General features: G+C 53.2%; 1 protein-coding gene across 1 annotated transcript in view; it reads left to right on the forward strand.

Annotated features, from left to right (window-relative positions):
- TNNI3K (TNNI3 interacting kinase) overlaps positions 1-23,620 on the forward strand; it is a 178,083-nt gene that overhangs the window by 62,849 nt on the left and 91,614 nt on the right. The window contains exons 12-16 of the mRNA XM_083158252.1: positions 1,030-1,116; positions 16,033-16,089; positions 20,734-20,826; positions 20,912-20,969; positions 22,496-22,690. Of these exons, the coding sequence (XP_083014378.1) occupies positions 1,030-1,116; positions 16,033-16,089; positions 20,734-20,826; positions 20,912-20,969; positions 22,496-22,690 (490 nt within the window). The remainder of the gene's footprint in view (positions 1-1,029; positions 1,117-16,032; positions 16,090-20,733; positions 20,827-20,911; positions 20,970-22,495; positions 22,691-23,620) is intronic.

Below are 23,620 nucleotides of genomic sequence, written 5' to 3' on the forward strand. Positions count from 1 at the left end.
GCAAAGCAGGCACTGCAAGGACAGGAGATGCTTGGGCTCCCGCTGCTGCCCTCCTCTGCTCTGCATGTTATGGGAGCAAGCTTCCCTCTTGCTGCCCCCCTCCCCAAACACTGCTGTCACTGTGATTGTGGAGTAGGGTGATATATATACGATTGCAGAAGCAGGGGTAGGACGCCAAACACATCTGACTGTGGTGGCCGGCACTTCCTCAAGGCGCGCTCGCCGGGGCCCCACCTTTAGTGTCCTATGCTGCGCTTCCCACATCTGATGCTCTGCCTGCTTCCAGCTGGAGGCTGCGGGCCTCTTGAAATGACAGCACGGGCCGCATTTGACTCCGGGCCGGACTTTGGACATGCCTGGCCTAGACATTGTCTGACGGTCATACCGATTTTTGATGACAGCGACATTGCCATGGAAACCCCTCTGCCACGTGACAACCTGTATCACCAGCCGGCCAATTTCCCTTTTGACGAGACATAACTTCCCACCATAGAGCAGCGGTGTATGAGGACACATCTGTGTTGATATATCTGGGCTGACCCACGACATTGGAAAGGGTTCTTTACGCTTAGGGCGGCTAAGCCAATGTATCTCTTACCACACGAGACTCGTTCACAAATTCATTAACAGAATTGATCAATTGATTTTTTTTTAGATGAGAAAAAGAAACATAAAACATGACAGCAGATGAGAACCACTTGGCCCGTCGAATATTATCTGTAGCCTTAATTAGCTGCGATTGATTAAAGGACTTTTCTGCGGTTACATTGGCAGCTGTCTCTACAGGGCTTTGGCTTTGATTTCCTCCGGATAAACACAACACAATTTACATTTTCTGAAAGGTTAAGCCTGATTGACCTGTGTGTATTTGCCCCAGACCTTACTATTGATGGGACCACGTAAGAACGGCCTTTCAGGCGGTAATCCCCAGTGAGTGCAGTTAGTTGGGAATCAGTAGATGCAGCAATCTGTCCATATGTAATATAAGCCGTTAGCATCCCGCAGTCTCACTTGTCTTCCTATTTCTAGGGCATGATGGGATTGTTACGCTGCTGAAACATTATAAACGGCCTCAGGACGAATCTCCTTGTAATGAATATTCTCAACCCGGTGGAGGTATTTAATGCTAATAATACTAATAATATGGGTACTCTTTACTTAGAACGGCGCCCACGATTTTGATCGTGGGCATCGTTAGTAAAATAAAAAATCGCGGGCCGAAGCGTGGCGAGCGGACGCGGACAGCTGTGAAGCCCGCGAGGGGACACGGATACCTGTGAAGGTATCCACGTCCCCCCGCTGCGCTCGCCACGCTTCGGGCTCGGTGGCTCGCTGCACTCGCCACACTTTCTATTCTCAACTCCACGCCGACATGGATAGTGGGTGTATGAAAAGGTCGTAGGACGCGTACTGCCGCCCCTCGCGGGCTCGCTGCGCTCGCCACGCTTCGGGTTCACGTTGATCGTGGGGTGGCGTTAACAATTGGGGTGGCCATTTCACACTTTAGGGTGCCTATTTGGCCTCTGTGGCCCATTTAACATTGTTTCCTATGGAAAAATCGGGTCAATTGAGGCATTGAACAGGAAAATCGGGTCAATTGAGACATTTAACATTGTTCCCTATGGGAAATCGCGGGCATCGCGTCGGTCGCATCGCACCCGATTTTTTAGTGCATGCAATGCCCGCGATGGCCGCCCTTCTAGGTAAAGAGTACCATAATATGTTTTATTAGAGTACAGTACACCCCCCCCCCCCCCTCCTTAATAGTATTCCTAAGAACAGAAATGTCTGCCGGCTTGTGGTTATTGTATATGGCAGCGGTTCCCAACCTTTATTCTCCCCCGAACCCCTTGATTAGGCTTTTCATTTATTTTTATTATTTTTCAAAAATGTTTTTATTAAGGCACTGTGGGCAGGATGTATTAATATACATCGCCGACCTTCGCCGCCCGTCCGCTGTGATGCCAGCACATATGTACTAACATATGCGGCTGGCATCGCAATGCGGTGACGGAGGCCCCCCACGATACCTGTAATGTGGTGTGCGGGGGGGGTCTCCGTCACCTCCCTGCCGCCTCCTGCTCCCCTCACGCCGGGGACAGCTAAGCAGGCTGTCCCCGGCGCCACCTCCTTCCCCCTGCCTGCAGAAGGACGTCCGGCTGCGTCACTAGGGGGAGGAAGGTTTTACCTTCCAGGTCCAGGAGGACCTGGACCAGGTAAGCAAAAGGGAGGGGAAGAGGGGGGTCGGCGGGTTTGCGGCGGAGGCGGCGGGCGGCGAAAAAAAGCCCATATACTTCTATAGGGTATCGCTGATCAAAGGTGGCGATACCCTATTATGTGGTAACGGTGTGGCGGGGTTTTAATACATAGGAAAATGCGGTAAAAGGGGGGTTTTACTGCATTTTCCCCTTAGTACATCTCGCCCTGTATGTTAGACAATAAAATACAGCTTATACCTGTAGGTATACAGGTTGTACAGTGTCATCATTATCAGTGAAACAAAACTGACGTCAAAGATACATGCATAGATATGATTTAGTGTTTAACCTCAATATTGTGGTCTATCATCCATAAGTTTAACAATAACAAATTGAGTATTCGAGATAATGAACGATATAAACTATGAGTGACAATAAACATAGGATCCATTGTTGTACAATAACAACCTGCGTCCATGGTAGAAACATATTAAACGAGATATTACAATAAAATATTTCACAAAAATAAAGACAAATATGTTAATAAATAATTGAAACTAAAGTGTGACTCTCTCTCATCTCATCACTCCGCACCCCCCCCCCCCCACACCCCCACCCCGCGGCCCAATCTGTAAATAGTGAAATTAGGTTGTTATCTCATCAAATGTGATGGGAGGGTCATTAGCTACCTCCATTAGGCGTAGTGGATACTAAGATGTGTTCTGTAAGCTTTGGTGAATTTGTTGTCTCATATCCACCAACACTGTGGCGATATAGCTTCCCCATATTGTAAAGAATTTATTAATTTTGTGTTCCTTGTCCAGATTGACTTCAATCCAGTCCATCCTGAATAAGTGAAATAATATGCATTTAAATAAAGAAAATGTTGGAGGTGACTGAGAAATCCATTCATGAAGAATAGTTTTTCGGGCCTCTGTGCTAATTGCCAGTAGCCTGCCTCCCATGCTGCTTTCCCACTGCCTACACGGGTAAAGACCCGTTTTTTTTAAACGGGTCTTTAAACGGGTAAGAGTCATAAGACTCTTTCCCACTGCAGCTTTTAAACGGTAAATTACCGTTTAAAAGCTGTTTTTGTCACATTCACACTTACCCGTTTAAAAACCCGTTTAAGCAGTGTAAAGATAGGGGGGGGGGGAGAATTTAAAAAAAAAAAACGGCGTGGGGTCCCCCCCACTGCCGTAACCAGCACCAGGCTGAAAGAGCCGGGGCTGGTAATAAAAAATCAGGAAACCCGACAAATAGGGGTTCCCTGATTTTTTACAACCAGCCCCAGGCTCCAGGTCCGGGGCTGGTTCCCAAAATACGGGGGACAAAATGACTAGGGGTCCCCCGTATTTTAAGAACCAGCCCCAGGCACAACCAGCCAGCAGGGTAATGCCACAGCCGGGGGACACTTATGATATAAGTTCCCGCGGCCAAAGCATTAACCCTACCGACCAGTCAGCCTGGCCAGGGGCCCTGGGGGAGTGGGGACCCCCCCAATAAAGGGGTCCCCCCCCCTCCAGGACTTACCTGACCAGGCTGAAGCCTGGTGCTGTCCCCGGTGACCCTGGAGCGGTGGTCACCGGGCTGATGGTATTGTGTAAAAAAATAGAATAAAAACCATTGTCTTTTACTGGTGAACTATGAGTCCCAGCAAGCCTCCCCCGCAAGCTGGGACTTGGAGAACCACAAGTCCCAGCCTGCGGGGCATTAAAGGGCCCGCTGGGTCTTGTAGTTCCACAGTAAAAGAAAGAGTTAAATAAACACACTGACACACGTGAAAAATAAAAGTTTAATACATACATAACACATACATACTGATACTTACCTATCTTGAGCCCGTAGGTAGCCCTGGTCCTGATGTCCTGGTCCGTGTCGGCGTCTGTATCCAGTCGGCATCCCTGTCGGCGACGGCGTCGGCGGTCCGGAGTCCGAAGAAATCCATTTGGGAAGCTGTGGAAGGAAATCCTACTCACCTGTCCCAGCGCGACGTAGTCCAGGTAAGGTCTTTGCAAAAAAAACAAACCGACACCCGAACCAGACCGGACTGACGGAGACACACGTGTGTTTGTTTACATCGTGCGGCTCCGCCTCCCGAATGCCGCTATTGGCCGCCTTGCGGCCTAGCGGCTCCTGATTGGCCGCTAGGCCGCAAGGCGGCCAATAGCGGCATTCGGGGGCGGAGCCGCACGATGTAAACACACCGTGTGTCTCCGTCAGTCCGGTCTGGTTCGGGTGTCGGTTTGTTTTTTTTGCAAAGACCTTACCTGGACTACGTCGCGCTGGGACAGGTGAGTAGGATTTCCTTCCACAGCTTCCCAAATGGATTTCTTCGGACTCCGGACCGCCGACGCCGTCGCCGACAGGGATGCCGACTGGATACAGACGCCGACACGGACCAGGACATCAGGACCAGGGCTACCTACGGGCTCAAGATAGGTAAGTATCAGTATGTATGTGTTATGTATGTATTAAACTTTTATTTTTCACGTGTGTCAGTGTGTTTATTTAACTCTTTCTTTTACTGTGGAACTACAAGACCCAGCGGGCCCTTTAATGCCCCGCAGGCTGGGACTTGTGGTTCTCCAAGTCCCAGCTTGCGGGGGAGGCTTGCTGGGACTCATAGTTCACCAGTAAAAGACAATGGTTTTTATTCTATTTTTTTACACAATACCATCAGCCCGGTGACCACCGCTCCAGGGTCACCGGGGACAGCACCAGGCTTCAGCCTGGTCAGGTAAGTCCTGGAGGGGGGGGACCCCTTTATTGGGGGGGTCCCCACTCCCCCAGGGCCCCTGGCCAGGCTGACTGGTCGGTAGGGTTAATGCTTTGGCCGCGGGAACTTATATCATAAGTGTCCCCCGGCTGTGGCATTACCCTGCTGGCTGGTTGTGCCTGGGGCTGGTTCTTAAAATACGGGGGACCCCTAGTCATTTTGTCCCCCGTATTTTGGGAACCAGCCCCGGACCTGGAGCCTGGGGCTGGTTGTAAAAAATCAGGGAACCCCTATTTGTCGGGTTTCCTGATTTTTTATTACCAGCCCCGGCTCCTTCAGCCTGGTGCTGGTTTCGGCAGTGGGGGGGGACCCCATGCCGGTTTTTTTTTTAACGGGTAAAGGGCTACCCCTTTCCCACTGCCGAAAAAACGGCTATAACACGGTAAAAACACTGCTTTTTACACGGGTAACAAAAACCGGTATTTGTTACCCGTGTAAAGCAACCTGGAGCTTTCCCACTGCAGCTCTAGCCGTTTAAAAAGGCTAAAAAAACGGCATTTACACGTGTAAAGCCTGCAGTGGGAAAGGGGTATTAGATATTAGGCTTTTCATTTATGACGTACCCCTCCTCTCAATTTTCACAGTACTTAGGAGTGTAGTGGAAGTGAGCGGTATGTGTGTTCTTCTAAGGTGTAGCGGAGGAGTAGTGTGCGGTCAGGAATCGGGTCCCTCTGTGTCTGGCCGCTGGCTGTGTGCTGTCTCCGGTAGCGGAGGAGTAGTGTGCGGTCAGGAATCGGGTCCCTCTGTGTCTGGCCGCTGGCTGTGTACTGTCTCCGGTAGCGGTGGAGTAGTGTGCGGTCAGGAATCGGGCCCCTCTATGTCTGGCCGCTGGCTGTGTGCTGTCTCCGGTAGCGGTGGAGTAGTGTGCGGTCAGGAATTGGGTCCCTCTGTGTCTGGGGGTGGGGCGTATGCAAATGAGGGCGCGGCTTATGCTAATTAGCCGCTACCTCATTTTCATACGAGAATAGACGCTGTGCGCATGCGCACAGCGTCTATTCTACTAGATTGGGGGGTCTCCCAACTGCCACCCCCCGCAGCGGGACAATGCCTGCCGCGGGTGGGACAGCGGGACAGGACCCGAAAATCGGGACTGTCCCTCTAAAATCGTGACAGTTGGGAGATATGTGGTGCTCTGTCTGTCAGTCTACTTCCCCCCCTCCCCCCTTCATCTCCCTCTCTCACTAACACTCTCTCTATCTTTGACACTTTCTCCCTCCATCTCTCTCCCTCTATCTCTCTCCCTCTGAAATGGTCTCTCTCACCCCCTCTCTAACTGACTCTCCAATACACTGTTTTTCTTCATCTCCTCTCCTCGCAGTGACAGGGGGCCCTTTGAATATTTTGCTATGGGGCCCACAAACTCCTAGTTACGCCTCTAAGTGGAGGAGTAGTGTGTGGTCAGGAATCGGGTCCCACTGTGTCTGGCCGCTGGCTGTGTACTGTCTCCGGTAGTGGAGGAGTAGTGTGTGGTCAGGAATCGGGCCCCTCTGTGTCTGGCCGCTGGCTGTGTACTGTCTCCGGTAGCGGAGGAGCAGTGTGCGGTCAGGAATCGGGTCCCTCTGTGTCTGGCCGCTGGCTGTGTTCTGTCTCCAATATCAGAGGAGTAGTGTGCGGTCAGGAATCGGGCCCCTCTGTGTCTGGCCGCTGGCTGTGTTCTGTCTCCAATATCAGAGGAGTAGTGTGCGGTCAGGAATCGGGCCCCTCTGTGTCTGGCCGCTGGCTGTGTTCTGTCTCCAATATCGGAGGAGTAGTGTGCGGTCAGGAATCAGGCCCCTCTGTGTCTGGCCGCTGGCTGTGTACTGTCTCCGGTAGTGGAGGAGTAGTGTACGGTCAGGAATCGGGTCCCTCTGTGTCTGGCCGCTGGCTGTGTACTGTCTCCGGTAGCGGAGGAGTAGTGTGCGGTCAGGAATCGGGTCCCTCTGTGTCTGGCCGCTGGCTGTGTTCTGTCTCCGGTAGCGGAGTGGTGTGCGGTCAGGAATCGGATCCCTCTGTGTCTGGCCGCTGGCTGTGTACTGTCTCCGGTAGTGGAGGAGTAGTGTACGGTCAGGAATCGGGTCCCTCTGTGTCTGGCCGCTGGCTGTGTACTGTCTCCGGTAGTGGAGGAGTAGTGTACGGTCAGGAATCGGGTCCCTCTGTGTCTGGCCGCTGGCTGTGTACTGTCTCCATAAGCGGAGGAGTAGTGTGTGGTCAGGAATCGGGCCCCTCTGTGTCTGGCCGCTGGCTGTGTTCTGTCTCCGGTAGCGGAGTGGTGTGCGGTCAGGAATCGGGTCCCTCTGTGTCTGGCCGCTGGCTGTGTACTGTCTCCGGTAGGGGAGGAGTAGTGTGCGGTCAGGAATCGGGTCCCTCTGTGTCTGGCCGCTGGCTGTGTACTGTCTCCGGTAGCGGAGGAGTAGTGTGCGGTCAGGAATCGGGTCCCTCTGTGTCTGGCCGCTGGCTGTGTACTGTCTCCGGTAGCGGAGGAGCGGAGGAGTAGTGTGCGGTCAGGAATCGGGTCCCTCTGTGTCTGGCCGCTGGCTGTGTACTGTCTCCGGTAGCAGAGGAGTAGTGTGCGGTCAGGAATCGGTCCCTCTGTGTCTGGCCGCTGGCTATGTACTGTCTCCGGTAGAGGAGGAGTAGTGTGCGGTCAGGTATCGGGTCCCTCTGTGTCTGGCCGCTGGCTGTGTGCTGTCCCCGGTAGCGGAGGAGCAGTGTGCGGTCAGGAATCGGGTCCCTCTGTGTCTGGCCACTGGCTGTGTACTGTCTCCGGTAGGGGAGGAGTAGTGTGCGGTCAGGAATCGGGTCCCTCTGTGTCTGGCCGCTGGCAGTGTACTGTCTCCGGTAGGGGAGGAGTAGTGTGCGGTCAGGAATCGGGTCCCTCTGTGTCTGGCCGCTGGCTGTGTACGGTCTCTGGTAGCGGAGGAGTAGCTTGTGGTCAGGAATCTGGCCCCTCTGTGTCTGGCCGCTGGCTGTGTGCTGTCTCTGGTAGGGGAGGAGTAGTGTGGGGTCAGGAATCGGGTCCCTCTGTGTCTGGCCGCTGGCTGTGTTCTTTCTCCAATATCGGAGGAGTAGTGTGCGGTCAGGAATCGGGCCCCTCTGTGTCTGGCCGCTGGCTGTGTACTGTCTCCGGTAGCGGAGGAGTAGTGTGCGGTCAGGAATCAGGTCCCTCTGTGTCTGGCCGCTGGCTGTGTACTGTCTCCGGTAGGGGAGGAGTAGTGTGCGGTCAGGAATCGGGTCCCTCTGTGTCTGGCCGCTGGCTGTGTACTGTCTCCGGTAGGGGAGGAGCAGTGTGCGGTCAGGAATCGGGTCCCTCTGTGTCTGGCCGCTGGCTGTGTTCTGTCTCCAATATCAGAGGAGTAGTGTGCGGTCAGGAATCGGGCCCCTCTGTGTCTGGCCGCTGGCTGTGTTCTGTCTCCAATATCAGAGGAGTAGTGTGCGGTCAGGAATCGGGCCCCTCTGTGTCTGGCCGCTGGCTGTGTTCTGTCTCCAATATCGGAGGAGTAGTGTGCGGTCAGGAATCAGGCCCCTCTGTGTCTGGCCGCTGGCTGTGTACTGTCTCCGGTAGTGGAGGAGTAGTGTACGGTCAGGAATCGGGTCCCTCTGTGTCTGGCCGCTGGCTGTGTACTGTCTCCGGTAGCGGAGGAGTAGTGAGCGGTCAGGAATCGGGTCCCTCTGTGTCTGGCCGCTGGCTGTGTTCTGTCTCCGGTAGCGGAGTGGTGTGCGGTCAGGAATCGGATCCCTCTGTGTCTGGCCGCTGGCTGTGTACTGTCTCCGGTAGTGGAGGAGTAGTGTACGGTCAGGAATCGGGTCCCTCTGTGTCTGGCCGCTGGCTGTGTACTGTCTCCGGTAGCGGAGGAGTAGTGTGCGGTCAGGAATCGGGTCCCTCTGTGTCTGGCCGCTGGCTGTGTACTGTCTCCGGTAGTGGAGGAGTAGTGTACGGTCAGGAATCGGGTCCCTCTGTGTCTGGCCGCTGGCTGTGTACTGTCTCCATAAGCGGAGGAGTAGTGTGTGGTCAGGAATCGGGCCCCTCTGTGTCTGGCCGCTGGCTGTGTTCTGTCTCCGGTAGCGGAGTGGTGTGCGGTCAGGAATCGGGTCCCTCTGTGTCTGGCCGCTGGCTGTGTACTGTCTCCGGTAGGGGAGGAGTAGTGTGCGGTCAGGAATCGGGTCCCTCTGTGTCTGGCCGCTGGCTGTGTACTGTCTCCGGTAGCGGAGGAGTAGTGTGCGGTCAGGAATCGGGTCCCTCTGTGTCTGGCCGCTGGCTGTGTACTGTCTCCGGTAGCGGAGGAGCGGAGGAGTAGTGTGCGGTCAGGAATCGGGTCCCTCTGTGTCTGGCCGCTGGCTGTGTACTGTCTCCGGTAGCGGAGGAGTAGTGTGCGGTCAGGAATCGGTCCCTCTGTGTCTGGCCGCTGGCTATGTACTGTCTCCGGTAGAGGAGGAGTAGTGTGCGGTCAGGAATCGGGTCCCTCTGTGTCTGGCCGCTGGCTGTGTGCTGTCCCCGGTAGCGGAGGAGCAGTGTGCGGTCAGGAATCGGGTCCCTCTGTGTCTGGCCACTGGCTGTGTACTGTCTCCGGTAGGGGAGGAGTAGTGTGCGGTCAGGAATCGGGTCCCTCTGTGTCTGGCCGCTGGCTGTGTACTGTCTCCGGTAGGGGAGGAGTAGTGTGCGGTCAGGAATCGGGTCCCTCTGTGTCTGGCCGCTGGCTATGTACTGTCTCCGGTAGAGGAGGAGTAGTGTGCGGTCAGGAATCGGGTCCCTCTGTGTCTGGCCGCTGGCTGTGTGCTGTCCCCGGTAGCGGAGGAGCAGTGTGCGGTCAGGAATCGGGTCCCTCTGTGTCTGGCCACTGGCTGTGTACTGTCTCCGGTAGGGGAGGAGTAGTGTGCGGTCAGGAATCGGGTCCCTCTGTGTCTGGCCGCTGGCTGTGTACTGTCTCCGGTAGGGGAGGAGTAGTGTGCGGTCAGGAATCGGGTCCCTCTGTGTCTGGCCGCTGGCTGTGTACGGTCTCTGGTAGCGGAGGAGTAGCTTGTGGTCAGGAATCTGGCCCCTCTGTGTCTGGCCGCTGGCTGTGTGCTGTCTCTGGTAGGGGAGGAGTAGTGTGGGGTCAGGAATCGGGTCCCTCTGTGTCTGGCCGCTGGCTGTGTTCTTTCTCCAATATCGGAGGAGTAGTGTGCGGTCAGGAATCGGGCCCCTCTGTGTCTGGCCACTGGCTGTGTACTGTCTCCGGTAGGGGAGGAGTAGTGTGCGGTCAGGAATCGGGTCCCTCTGTGTCTGGCCGCTGGCTGTGTACTGTCTCCGGTAGGGGAGGAGTAGTGTGCGGTCAGGAATCGGGTCCCTCTGTGTCTGGCCGCTGGCTGTGTATGGTCTCTGGTAGCGGAGGAGTAGCTTGTGGTCAGGAATCTGGCCCCTCTGTGTCTGGCCGCTGGCTGTGTACTGTCTCCGGTAGTGGAGGAGTAGTGTGCTGTCAGGAATCGGGTCCCTCTGTGTCTGGCCGCTGGCTGTGTGCTGTCTCTGGTAACGGAGGAGTAGTGTGCGGTCAGGAATCGGGTCCCTCTGTGTCTGGCCGCTGGCTGTGTACTGTCTCCGGTAGTGGAGGAGTAGTGTGCGGTCAGGAATTGGGTCCCTCTGTGTCTGGCTGCTGGCTGTGTACTGTCTCCGGTAGCGGAGGAGTAGTGTGCGGTCAGGAATCGGGACCCTCTGTGTCTGGCCGTTGGCTGTGTACTGTCTCCGGTAGCGGAGTAGTGTGTGGTCAGGAATCGGGTCCCTCTGTGTCTGGCCGCTGGCTGTGTCCTGTCTCCGGTAGCGGAGGAGTAGTGTGCGGTCAGGAATCGGGTCCCTCTGTGTCTGGCCGCTGGCTGTTTACTGTATCTGGTAGCGGAGGAGTAGTGTGCGGTCAGGAATTGGGTCCCTCTGTGTCTGGCCGCTGGCTGTGTTCTGTCTCCAATATCGGAGGAGTAGTGTGCGGTCAGGAATCGGGCCCCTCTGTGTCTGGCCGCTGGCTGTGTACTGTCTCCGGTAGTGGAGGAGGAGTAGTGTGCGGTCAGGAATCGGGTCCCTCTGTGTCTGGCCACTGGCTGTGTACTGTCTCTGGTAGTGGAGTAGTGTGCGGTCAGGAATCGGGCCCCTCTGTGTCTGGCCGCTGGCTGTGTGCTGTCTCCGGTAGCGGAGGAGTGTGCGGTCAGGAATCGGGTCCCTCTGTGTCTGGCCGCTGGCTGTGTACTGTCTCCGGTAGCGGAGGAGTAGTGTGCGCTCAGCAATCGAGTCCCTCTGTGTCTGGCCGCTGGCTGTTTACTGTCTCCGGTAGTGGGCGAGTAGTGTGCGGTCAGGAATCGGGTCCCTCTGTGTCTGGCCACTGGCTGTGTACTGTCTCCGGTAGTGGAGGAGTAGTGTGCGGTCAGGAATCGGGCCCCTCTGTGTCTGGCCGCTGGCTGTGTGCTGTCTCCGGTAGCGGAGGAGTAGTGTGCGGTCAGGAATCGGGCCCCTCTGTGTCTGGCCGCTGGCTGTGTTCTGTCTCCGGTAGCGGAGTGGTGTGTGGTCAGGAATCGGGTCCCTCTGTGTCTGGCCGCTGGCTGTGTACTGTCTCCGGTAGGGGAGGAGTAGTGTGCGGTCAGGAATCGGGTCCCTCTGTGTCTGGCCGCTGGCTGTGTACTGTCTCCGGTAGCGGAGGAGTAGTGTGCGGTCAGGAATCGGGTCCCTCTGTGTCTGGCCGCTGGCTGTGTACTGTCTCCGGTAGCGGAGGAGCGGAGGAGTAGTGTGCGGTCAGGAATCGGGTCCCTCTGTGTCTGGCCGCTGGCTGTGTACTGTCTCCGGTAGCGGAGGAGTAGTGTGCGGTCAGGAATCGGTCCCTCTGTGTCTGGCCGCTGGCTATGTACTGTCTCCGGTAGAGGAGGAGTAGTGTGCGGTCAGGAATCGGGTCCCTCTGTGTCTGGCCGTTGGCTGTGTGCTGTCCCCGGTAGCGGAGGAGCAGTGTGCGGTCAGGAATCGGGTCCCTCTGTGTCTGGCCACTGGCTGTGTACTGTCTCCGGTAGGGGAGGAGTAGTGTGCGGTCAGGAATCGGGTCCCTCTGTGTCTGGCCGCTGGCTGTGTACTGTCTCCGGTAGGGGAGGAGTAGTGTGCGGTCAGGAATCGGGTCCCTCTGTGTCTGTCCGCTGGCTGTGTACGGTCTCCGGTAGCGGAGGAGTAGCTTGTGGTCAGGAATCTGGCCCCTCTGTGTCTGGCCGCTGGCTGTGTGCTGTCTCTGGTAGGGGAGGAGTAGTGTGGGGTCAGGAATCGGGTCCCTCTGTGTCTGGCCGCTGGCTGTGTTCTTTCTCCAATATCGGAGGAGTAGTGTGCGGTCAGGAATCGGGCCCCTCTGTGTCTGGCCGCTGGCTGTGTACTGTCTCCGGTAGCGGAGGAGTAGTGTGCGGTCAGGAATCAGGTCCCTCTGTGTCTGGCCGCTGGCTGTGTACTGTCTCCGGTAGCGGAGGAGTAGTGTGCGGTCAGGAATCGGGTCCCTCTGTGTCTGGCCGCTGGCTGTGTTCTGTCTCCGGTAGCGGAGTGGTGTGCGGTCAGGAATCGGGTCCCTCTGTGTCTGGCCGCTGGCTGTGTACTGTCTTCGGTAGCGGAGGAGTAGTGTGCGGTCAGGAATCGGGCCCCTCTGTGTTTCTGGCCGCGGGCTGTGTACTGTCTCTGGTAGTGGAGGAGTAGTGTGCGGTCAGGAATCGGGTCCCTCTGTGTCTGGCCGCTGGCTGTGTACGGTCTCCGGAAGCGGAGGAGTAGCGTGTGGTCAGGAATCTGGCCCCTCTGTGTCTGGCCGCTGGCTGTGTACTGTCTCCGGTAGCGGAGGAGTAGTGTGCGGTCAGGAATCGGGTCCCTCTGTGTCTGGCCGCTGGCTGTGTACTGTCTCTAGTAGCGGAGGAGTAGTGTGCGGTCAGGAATCGGGTCCCTCTGTGTCTGGCCGCTGGCTGTGTACTGTCTCCGGTAGCGGAGGAGTAGTGTGCGGTGAGGAATCGGGTCCCTTTGTGTCTGGCCGCTGGCTGTGTACTGTCTCTGGTAGTGGAGGAGTAGTGTGCAGTCAGGAATCGTTTGCCTCTGTGTCTGGCCGCTGGCTGTGTACTGTCTCTGGTAGCGGAGAAGGAGTAGTGTGCGGTCAGGAATCGGGCCCCTCTGTGTCTGGCCGCTGGCTTTGTACTGTCTCCGGTAGCGGGGGAGTAGTGTGCGGTCAGGAATCGGGTCCCTCTTTGTCTGGCCGCTGGCTGTTTACTGTATCTGGTAGCGGAGGAGTAGCGTGTGGTCAGGAATCTGGCCCCTCTGTGTCTGCCCGCTGGCTGTGTACTGTCTCTGGTAGCGGAGGAGTAGTGTGCGGTCAGGAATCGGGACCCTCTGTGTCTGGCCGTTGGCTGTGTACTGTCTCCGGTAGCGGAGGAGCAGTGTGCGGTCAGGAATCGGGCCCCTCTGTGTCTGGCTGCTGGCTGTGTACTGTCTCCGGTAGTGGAGGAGGAGTAGTGTGCGGTCAGGAATCGGGTCCCTCCGTGTCTGGCCGCTGGCTGTGTTCTGTCTCCAATATCGGAGGAGTAGTGTGCGGTCAGGAATCGGGCCCCTCTGTGTCTGGCTGCTGGCTGTGTACTGTCTCCGGTAGTGGAGGAGGAGTAGTGTGCGGTCAGGAATCGGGTCCCTCTGTGTCTGGCCGCTGGCTGTGTACTGTCTCCGGTAGTGGAGGAGGAGTAGTGTGCGGTCAGGAATCGGGTCCCTCTGTGTCTGGCCACTGGCTGTGTACTGTCTCTGGTAGTGGAGTAGTGTGCGGTCAGGAATCGGGCCCCTCTGTGTCTGGCCGCTGGCTGTGTGCTGTCTCCGGTAGCGGAGGAGTGTGCGGTCAGGAATCGGGTCCCTCTGTGTCTGGCCGCTGGCTGTGTACTGTCTCCGGTAGCGGAGGAGTAGTGTGCGCTCAGGAATCGGGTCCCTCTGTGTCTGGCCGCTGGCTGTTTACTGTCTCCGGTAGTGGGGGAGTAGTGTGCGGTCAGGAATCGGGTCCCTCTGTGTCTGGCCACTGGCTGTGTACTGTCTCCGGTAGTGGAGGAGTAGTGTGCGGTCAGGAATCGGGCCCCTCTGTGTCTGGCCGCTGGCTGTGTGCTGTCTCCGGTAGCGGAGGAGTAGTGTGCGGTCAGGAATCGGGCTCCTCTGTGTCTGGCCGCTGGCTGTGTACTGTCTCCGGTAGCGGAGTGGTGTGCGGTCAGGAATCGGATCTCTCTGTGTCTAGCCGCTGGCTGTGTACTGTCTCCGGTAGCGGAGGAGTAGTGTGCGGTCAGGAATCGGGCCCCTCTGTGACTGGCCGCTGGCTGTGTACTGTCTCCGGTAGCGGAGGAGTAGTGTGCGGTCAGGAATTGGGCTCCTCTATGTCTGGCTGCTGGCTGTGTACTGTCTCCGGTAGAGGAGGAGTAGTGTGCGGTCAGGAATCGGGCCCCTCTGTGTCTGGCCGCTGGCTGTGTACTGTCTCCAGTAGCGGAGGAGTAGTGTGCTGTCAGGAATCGGGTCCCTCTGTGTCTGGCCGCTGGCTGTGTACTGTCTCTGGTAGCGGAGAAGTAGTGTGCGGTCAGGAATCGGGTCCCTCTGTGTCTGTCCGCTGGCTGTGTACTGTCTCCGGTAGTGGGGGAGTAGTGTGCGGTCAGGAATCGGGTCCCTCTGTGTCTGGCCGCTGGCTGTGTACTGTCTCCGGTAGCGGAGGAGTAGTGTGCGGTCAGGAATTGGGTCCCTCTGTGTCTGGCCGCTGGCTGTGTACGGTCTCCGGTAGTGGAGGAGTAGTGTGCGGTCAGGTATCGGGTCCCTCTGTGTCTGGCCGCTGGATGTGTGCTGTCTCCGGTAGCAGAGGAGTAGTGTGCGGTCAGGAATCGGGTCCCTCTGTGTCTGGCCGCTGGCTGTGTACTGTCTCCGATAGCGGAGGAGTAGTGTGCAGTCAGGAATCGGGTCCCTCTGTGTCTGGCCGCTGGCTGTGTGTTGTCTCTGGTAGCGGAGGAGTAGTGTGCGGTCAGGAATCGGGTCCCTCTGTGTCTGGCCGCTGGCTGTGTACTGTCTCCGATAGCGGAGGAGTAGTGTGCGGTCAGGAATTGGGCCCCTCTATGTCTGGCTGCTTTCTCTACCGGTGTCAGCGTGGGTCAGATGATCGCTGATGTCTGAGGGCAGCGCAGGCAGCTCCCAGTGGATTGTTGGTCAGGCAAAAGCACCATTATGCTGCAGACGGAACCAAAGTGACGCAATGTTGTTCTCCATGGCAACAGAGATTTCTTCCGCCATCGGGAGACTTCTTATTTCACCATTACCAATAATAATTTCAAGTACCCCAACCAGTCTGCATTGCACCCCCAGGGCTAAGAGTACCAGTTGGGAATCTCTGATATATGGTAATAGGATGATGGACAATGATCAGCCTAAGAGCAAAGGGCCTGATTCAGACCAGCAAATTAGCATCTGCGACCCCACCAGAGTGTAATCCCGCCATTTACATGGCTGCAAATGGGTAAGGAAGATATCGCAGTCCCGCGAAAAGCTGCATATCCATCCGCCGCCCACTCACTTACTAGACAACTGCGTCAGAATCAGGCCGATCGAGGCCGAAGCTGGCGTCACAAACCCTCCCCTAAAATTCTTGGGAACGCCTGTGTTTTTCCTGACACTCCCATAAAACTGCAGGTTGCCAATCAGAAACGGCGGCTTCCTGTCAATCAACTTGCAAACGGCAAGTGATTAAAAAAGACGCTGGATTTCATCGCGTGGTGGCCTCATGCACTGTGCTGTACTGTGACCCGTACGTACGCACAGTCTATCGATAATCGCTCAGCCTGCGGTTTCGTAGCCATGCGAATAGGCCTCAATCATGCCCAAAATGGCATCACAAAAAATCACAAATTTGGAAGCTCCTACTACTTCGTCCACAGTCGACGTGTCGACTGGGGAATTTCTTTGATTACAACATATTCGGAAAGTATAGAAATAGTGGGATTATGACGATTGACAGAGGAGCAGACTTTAGTGCATTATAAAAAGTTTCATTTCTCAATCAAATAAAACCAGAATGTTGCATTTGTGTCTGATTGTTGCGATTCTCTATGTTTTAGATGGTTCCTATGTATCTGTTCCGTCTCCTCTCGGGAAGATTAAAAGTATGACTAAAGGTAATGTGAGTTCCTCCAAATCGTGTGTCTATGATGGTCTGACTTAGAGCCCCCCAGTGACACAGCAATGCTTATGTTCGCGACTGCGCATATATATATTTCTCCAAAACCAGCTAGATGGCGTCCACGTACGCGCTATGGTCGTCAGTTCAACGCGGGATACGGTCAATGGGTCACCAGCAAGCTGTTAGATGCCGAGCATAGCGAGGGGTTACGGTCGTATTGTCGACAGCACTTAGTTCGACAGTCATTAGGTCGACACCGTTGGGTAGACAGGTGTCAAGGTTGACAGGGGACAAGGTCGACATGGACTTAGGTCGACACCACATTAGGTCGACAGGTCAGAAGGTCGACATGGTTTTTTTTACCGGTATTTTTAGAGCCGACGTGCCGACAGGCAGTATTTCATGCCCTACCATCCACTAGGGCATGGTGGGAGAATAAAATAGTGTGCCCGAAGAATCGGGAGTGTAGCGTGGGGCTGCGGTTGACTTCCAACTGTGTCCATGTCGACTGTGTCGACATTCGGGTAAAACAACAGTAAAAAAAAACTTGTCGACCTAACGATGTGTCGACCTTGACCCCTGCCGACCTTGACCCCTACCGACCTTGACACCTGTCGAGATTCACCCATGTCGACCTAGACACCTGTCGACCTTGCCACCTGTCGACCCAACGGTGTCGACCTACTGACTGTCGATCTAAGTTCTGTCGACAATACGATCCACACCCATAGCCAGGCACGGCGAGCGCAACGAACCATGCGAGGGGACACCAGGCACTTTAACCTGTGCCCATGTCGACTGTGTTGACATTCGGGTCAAAAAAACAATGAAAAACCCCATGTTGACCTTTTAACTGTCGACCTAACCCATGTCGACCTAATGACCCTGTCGACACCAAATGACCCTGTTGACCTAACCCATGTTGACCTAGACACATGTTGACCTTAATGCATGTTGACCTAAAGGTGTCGACCTAATGACTGTCTAACATATTGCTGGTGACCAACTGATCCACACCCTTTGAAACGTGTTGGGATCGATTGTTCTACAGCAAGTTGGTCGACAAGCATTAGGTCAACATGGGGACAGGTCGAAATGGTTCTAGGTCGACATGGGTCTAGGTTGACATAGGTTTAGGTGTCTAGGTCGCCAGTCAAAAGGTCGACATGTGTCGACACAGTCAACATGGGCACAGTTTCCAGTGCACCACGTCCCCTCTCATCACTCGCTTCGCTCGCAATGTTTTGGGCACGATTTTATTCTCCCACCACGCCCTAGTGGATTGTAGTGCATGAAATACCGCCTGTCAGCACAGTTCGGTTTAAAAAACGGAAAGACCCCATGTCGACCTTGACCTTTTGACTATCGACCTAGACACTGTCAACATAATACTTGTGTCGACCTAATGACCTGTCGACCTAAACCCATGTCAACCTAGAACCATGTCGACATTGACCCATGTCGACCTTGAACCATGTCGACCTAACGGTGTCGACCTAATGCTTGTCGACCAACTTGCTGTAGACCCAATGACCGTATCCCTTTGAAACTGTGACTCAAAACAAAGTCTTCCATTTGCATTTCTGGCCGTTACTATGGCTACAGCCAACAAGATTTTCCCAGACCTCCCCATACGCATCAGTGACAGTTCCCATGGTGGTGTAAGGGTGAGAAGAGAAAGCACACGAGGGATGAGGGCCCTGCCTGTGACAGCTGACAGGGAAAAATGACTGCACTTACAAATGCTCTTATTACTCTGTGGTATAAATATTATATTAGTCTGTTCCAAGCAGACTGTCATTAGGAGATAACTGTGACAGCGACAGATGCACTTACAAATACATCGTCTGTCAGATATGTTGGCTGAGCTAACATGGGAAAGGATCCAGTCTGGGGAACGAGCAGCATGTAATAGTGACGACACTGCCAAAGGGCTCATTGCTGCGGATACAGATATTATATAAGAGCAGGAATATCATAATAAGCAACACAGGGGCTTCTGAGGACTGACTTACCCCCTATGAGAGGGCAAGATCCAGCGTAGGCAGCAACGGCGAATTCTAATGTAAGAAGGGCTCTGGTATTCATAATGGGGTGTGACCACACCCACCCGGCGTGACCACACCCACACACAAGTTTCCACACCCACAAGCACTGTGCCTGAAATATTTACTGTCTCTTGTGCCTTTTTTTACATATCATTCCAAATATATATTATACAATTATAAGTACTTGTGTACTAGCACGGCGCCCACAATATTTGGTCGCACGACATATAATCGCATCGCATGGCATACACCCGATGCACTGCGATGCGATTCAAAATTGTATAAGCCCATACCCTCCAACTGTACCGAATTTGCCGGTACAGTACCGTTTTTAAACAGTCTGTACCGGCAAATTCAAATCGTACCGAATGTACCGATTTTCCCCGCAGCCATCAGTTATTACCCACTGACACTGTGCTCAATCCTCCAGGCTCCGTCTGAGCTGCGCCAGCTTTCCCCTCCCCCTGCGCCAGCTTTCCCCTCCCCCTGCGCCAGCTTTCCTCTCTTCCCCGTTCCCAAGAGTGCAGTGCGGACCGGCCCCGTGCTTCATGACGTCACGGGCCGGAACCGCGCACTCTATTGACTCAGCCCTCAGTCTCCACATGCACAAACTGTAACTGTGAATCTGCGCTGCCTGAGGGCTGAGAGGAGTGCAGTGGCTAGCCCCGGCGGCGGGCGCATGTGACGGAGGATGATGGGAGCCTGTCACTTCACATAATAGTCTTATGCAGCAAGTAGGTGGCTCAAGTTTGAATAATAAAATATATTATCTCCTCACTGTGTGACATGTGTGCACCTGCTGCAGGCTGCAGCTCATGTCACATGGTGGCTTGGTGGGCTGCTGGTATATTAAATAAGTGTGTTTAATATACTTATTTATTAAATAAGTATATTAAACATACTTATTTTTATATGCCAGCAGCCCATAAAGCCACCATGTGACATGAGCTGCATGATATGTAGTAGTTGGTGTACAGTAGTCACATTCGGAAAGGGGGCGTGGTTACACCCCTTTTCCACCCATGTACACGCCTCTTTGTTCATGGTCACGCCCCCTTGCTGAATGTGTACCGATTTCTTATCTGCAAATGTTGGAGGGTATGTAAGCCCCCTATACGATGTTTAATTGTATAAGCACCCTAATGGGGGCTTACAATGTTAAAATGCACCCCCACGCCACCCCCACTATGAACTTGAATCCGAAGCGTGGCAAGCGCCGCGAGGGGCGGCGGTACGCGTCCAATGACCTTTTCATACCCCCACTATACACGTCGGTGTGGAGTTGACTTTATATAGTGTGGCGAGCGCAGCGAGCCACCGAGCCCGAAGCGTGGCGAGCGGACGCGTATTACTTTACATGTATTACGCGTTCCCTCGCTGCGCTCGCCACACTATATAAAATCAACTCCATGCCGACGTGGATAGTGGGGGTATGAAAAGGTCGTAGGACGTGTACCGCCGCCCCCCGGCGGTACACGGCGGTAAGCACCCAACACGTTTAATTATCTTATAGGGGCCACTTTTAACATGGGAAAACCCATTAGGGTGCTTATACAATTTTAAATCGCATACCATTGTATATGCGATAGAATGCCATACAATGCCATACAATGCGATGGTATACAATTTAAAATTGTATACCATCGCATCGTATCGCCTAACATCGCATGCCTTATGGTCTGCGATGCGATGGGCGCCGTGCTAGTACACAAGTACCCAATTATAGATTCTAACAATGTTTCATGGGAAATGTCAGATAAACATGTAATGTTAGCATTACCAGGTACACAGATATAATAATAACATTAATGATGTAAAACATTCTTACACTATTAATACATTAAGTGAATGTTATATACAAAATAATAGCCAAAAGAGTTAGAATAGGAACCGACAATTGCCTCTTAATTGCTATTTGTTTATGACTGTACAAGCTATGTGAATACGATGCACAAGCATCTTCTGCTGATATGCAGCATTGCCTATATTCTGCATACAACCATGGCTGTACACAGAATATACAGATGGATACCGGCGTTCGGATCGCCAACCACCAGCCGCCAGAAGGCTCCCGTGTCCCCTCTTCCGACGAAGACCTCCGCCGCCTCCCCCATCTTGCCCGCAGCCCCCAGCGAACTCTGCCCCCCCCCACCACCTCAACCCTGCCCGTCTCCCTGAAGTGGAGATGGGCAGGGATTTCGTCCCCCACCACCGAAAACTTGGCGCGTGACCCAGTCAGATGGAGCACCAGTGGGGACATTCTGGCGATTCCCAGCACGGAATGAGAGGTGCTCCATCTGTAGGCATGTCACATCATTTTAGTCAGCAGAAGCTGCTTGTGCATTGTGAATACGATGCTATTTAATGGAAAAAGTTGCTTGAAAAGATTCTGGTTGCCACTGTTTCACAGCATGGCATGAGTAAAGTGGCAGATGTATACTGTAGGTACAGTAGCCACCATTCTTAGTCACGATAATATATTAAAGGAATTATTAAATAATGGTTTACTCCTATGATGAGGTTAAAGTTTTCTCTTCTCTACAAATGTAACTTATTAATATTTTTAATTATAAACTCCGTTTTGCCCCCAGAAAAAGCCGATGTCCTCCTGCTGCGTGCCAGCCTGCCCTCGCACTTTCACCTTCAGATGTCCGAAATTGAATTTCATGAAATAATTGGATCAGGTGTGAGATAAGTTAGAAGTCGCCGCTTCAGAAGAGCTGTTAATTATTTTGCGAGTATCACAAGCCGCTCTTTGATATTTTGTAGGGTCATTTGGCAAAGTATACAAAGGAAGATGCAGAAACAAAATTGTGGCCGTTAAAAGGTAAATTCAAGGACTTTTTTTTTTGCAATTTCAATTTCAGGTCAATGAAGGAAGAGTCTGTGTCAGTAATAGATTATTTTTCAGTAGAAGTATCTTTATTTTCTGTGTTACTATTTCCCGAGCGTCAGTCCTCCCCGTGGCAGGTGCTGCATTTTACATACAGTGATTAAATTATGCCATGAATACAATTCAGCATTGCATATAAGGGATGTCCAAAAATGATATAAACCCGAGCGGATGCCGATCTTCAAACAAGTTTTATTATCCCCTGCTGTCTTCTAGTTGCATTTTTCATTAAAAACATCTTCTTTGCTGATGGAGTTATCTGTAGATGCTTCATTGCTTCTGGGTTTGCAGACACTTGATGTGTTCTGGGCTCACAGGTAGATCAGCTAAAAATAGTTTTGAATCATTTTGGCGCACGTGAGTTGCCAGATTACATACGGATGACCTCTGGACAGGTTGGCGGCGGTCAAAAGGACAACGATGGTCAAAAGCGACCGAGGGGGGATTAAAACACTCCCCCTCGACTATATAGCTTTTTTTCACACTTCCCGTTAAAATTTGGGGGCTAGGCCTAATCGTGGGGGGTGGCCATGCCCCCTCAATTAGCATACCCTCCAACTGTATCGAATTTGCCGGGACAGTACCGTTTTTTAACAGTCTGTACCGGCAAATTGCAGTTGTACCGAATGTACCGCTTTTTCAGCGGTCACATTCGCCGCATAATGTAGATAACCTTCATCCTTTCCCCGGCTCCGTGGGCTGCCTGGACCAACAGACTGCGCTGGCTGAGCTATCCCCTCTCCTCCCCCTGCTCACCCCGTTCCCAATAGTAAAATGAGCGGGCCGGTGATGGGAAAAGTAAGAAAAAGTTGAAAAATATGCCAAAAAAAAAGCACCAAAAACTTGTTTCCCCCATCTGTGTGTCGAACAATGTCATGTTTTCCTTTTGAACCTATAGACCAGACATGTCCAAACTGTGGCCATCCAGCTGTTGTGAATCTACACATCCCAGCATGCCTTGACATCGTTTTTGCATTCCTTTATAGCAAAACTGCGGCAAGGCATGATGGGACTTGTAGTTTCACAACAGCTGGAGGGTCATAGTTTGAACATACCTGCTGTAGACCTTCTGCACCTTTGTTTGGGGGGGGGGGCGCTAGTGTACAATGCCAGAATTACGCATCCTCCATCTCCAATCTGTACCCCCATTAACTGCGTAGAGCATGAGGTATTGATTTCAGTGTTCGGTCTTGGAATGGGTAGCTGTAGCTCAAGGGGGAGGGGCTTTGACAACTCTGGCTGTAGTCTGAAAAAAGGAGCTGCTGGATGAGATTGGATGAGGACACGTAAGTCGGTCTTTCTTAGTTATTCGACCCGTGAAGCTAAACAAGGGATTACTTTAAGTTAAATATTGTCTGCAGGAATCTATGCATCCATATCACCCTATACCCCTGTAAATGATAAATGAATTTCCCCCTTGGGTCACTACTAACTGTATGTTCTTTACCCATTGCTATCAGATACAGAGCGAACACTTTTTGCTCCAAGTCAGACGTGGACATGTTCTGCCGAGAGGTCTCTATACTCTCCAGACTCAACCACCCGTGTGTGATTCAGCTTGTCGGCGCTTGCTTGGATGACCCCAGTCAGTTTGCCATTGTGACCCAGTATGTCTCCGGGGGGTCCCTGTTTTCTCTGCTTCATGAGCAAAAAAGGTAATCCCAATAACTCAAGCGTTCATTACGGGAGAGGTGTCAAAACTTCTACTCTCTGTCCAGCGCTTCGGAAAATGCTCTGTATAAAAAAATGGTAATGATTGATCATAATGTCGGGTTCTCATGTTCTCTGACCCTAAATCCATAAAGACGTAACAGCCTTGGAGAGAGATAAATTAGAGTAGGCTTCCAAAACAACCAATCAGCATTTGGCATTTCATAGCCTGTGCTAGATAAATGATATTTAGAATCGGAATGAGATCAGCACGTTCCCTTCCTTCACAAACTCATCTTGTAGTCACAAGAGAGGTAACTGGATATCCAGGATCTTCTTCCACAACAAGAGTGACCTGCGACAGCGGGAGGGGTTTTGACCAATTATGAGCTTTTTTGTATCTCAAAACACTACATTTGATTGGTTTGCAGAATTTCAGCACAGGAGAAGACGAGGAGTGCTGACTTGTGACCACTATCACCAAGGATAACGTTGCTTCCATGCAGACAATAGTTGAGGTGGACACCAGGATGACCATGTCCTAGTATAAGCATACCATAGGGATCCATCCGCTTGATTCTCTATGAAAACCATGGCTTCTGAGCAAGGCTTCTTCATGCTGGGTTCCTAATCACCTGACTTGAGAGTAGAAAGAGGCTTGGGGGACCTGGTGCTAGCCAGGTTTGATGGTGGTCGTTCAAACGTTGTCCCTGAGATAATCAGTGGTGATGATTCCTGGATCTACAGAATACCAAAAACCTGTAGGCCCAGAGGACCCCAGTTGGGAGTGTGCCACCACAGAAGTTCTGATGTGGTCAAGTAGATGATTGTGGTTTTTGTGGTGAAGACTGGTCATGTAGCTACCATACCATTCGCCCAGCAGTGCACTGCCACTGGGGACTGGTGTGCCAACCTATGCATTCCACAAGTGCTGG

This window comes from Crinia signifera, chromosome 8 (genome assembly GCF_055691185.1).
Source record: "Crinia signifera chromosome 8, ASM5569118v1, whole genome shotgun sequence".
NCBI lineage: Eukaryota > Metazoa > Chordata > Amphibia > Anura > Myobatrachidae > Crinia > Crinia signifera.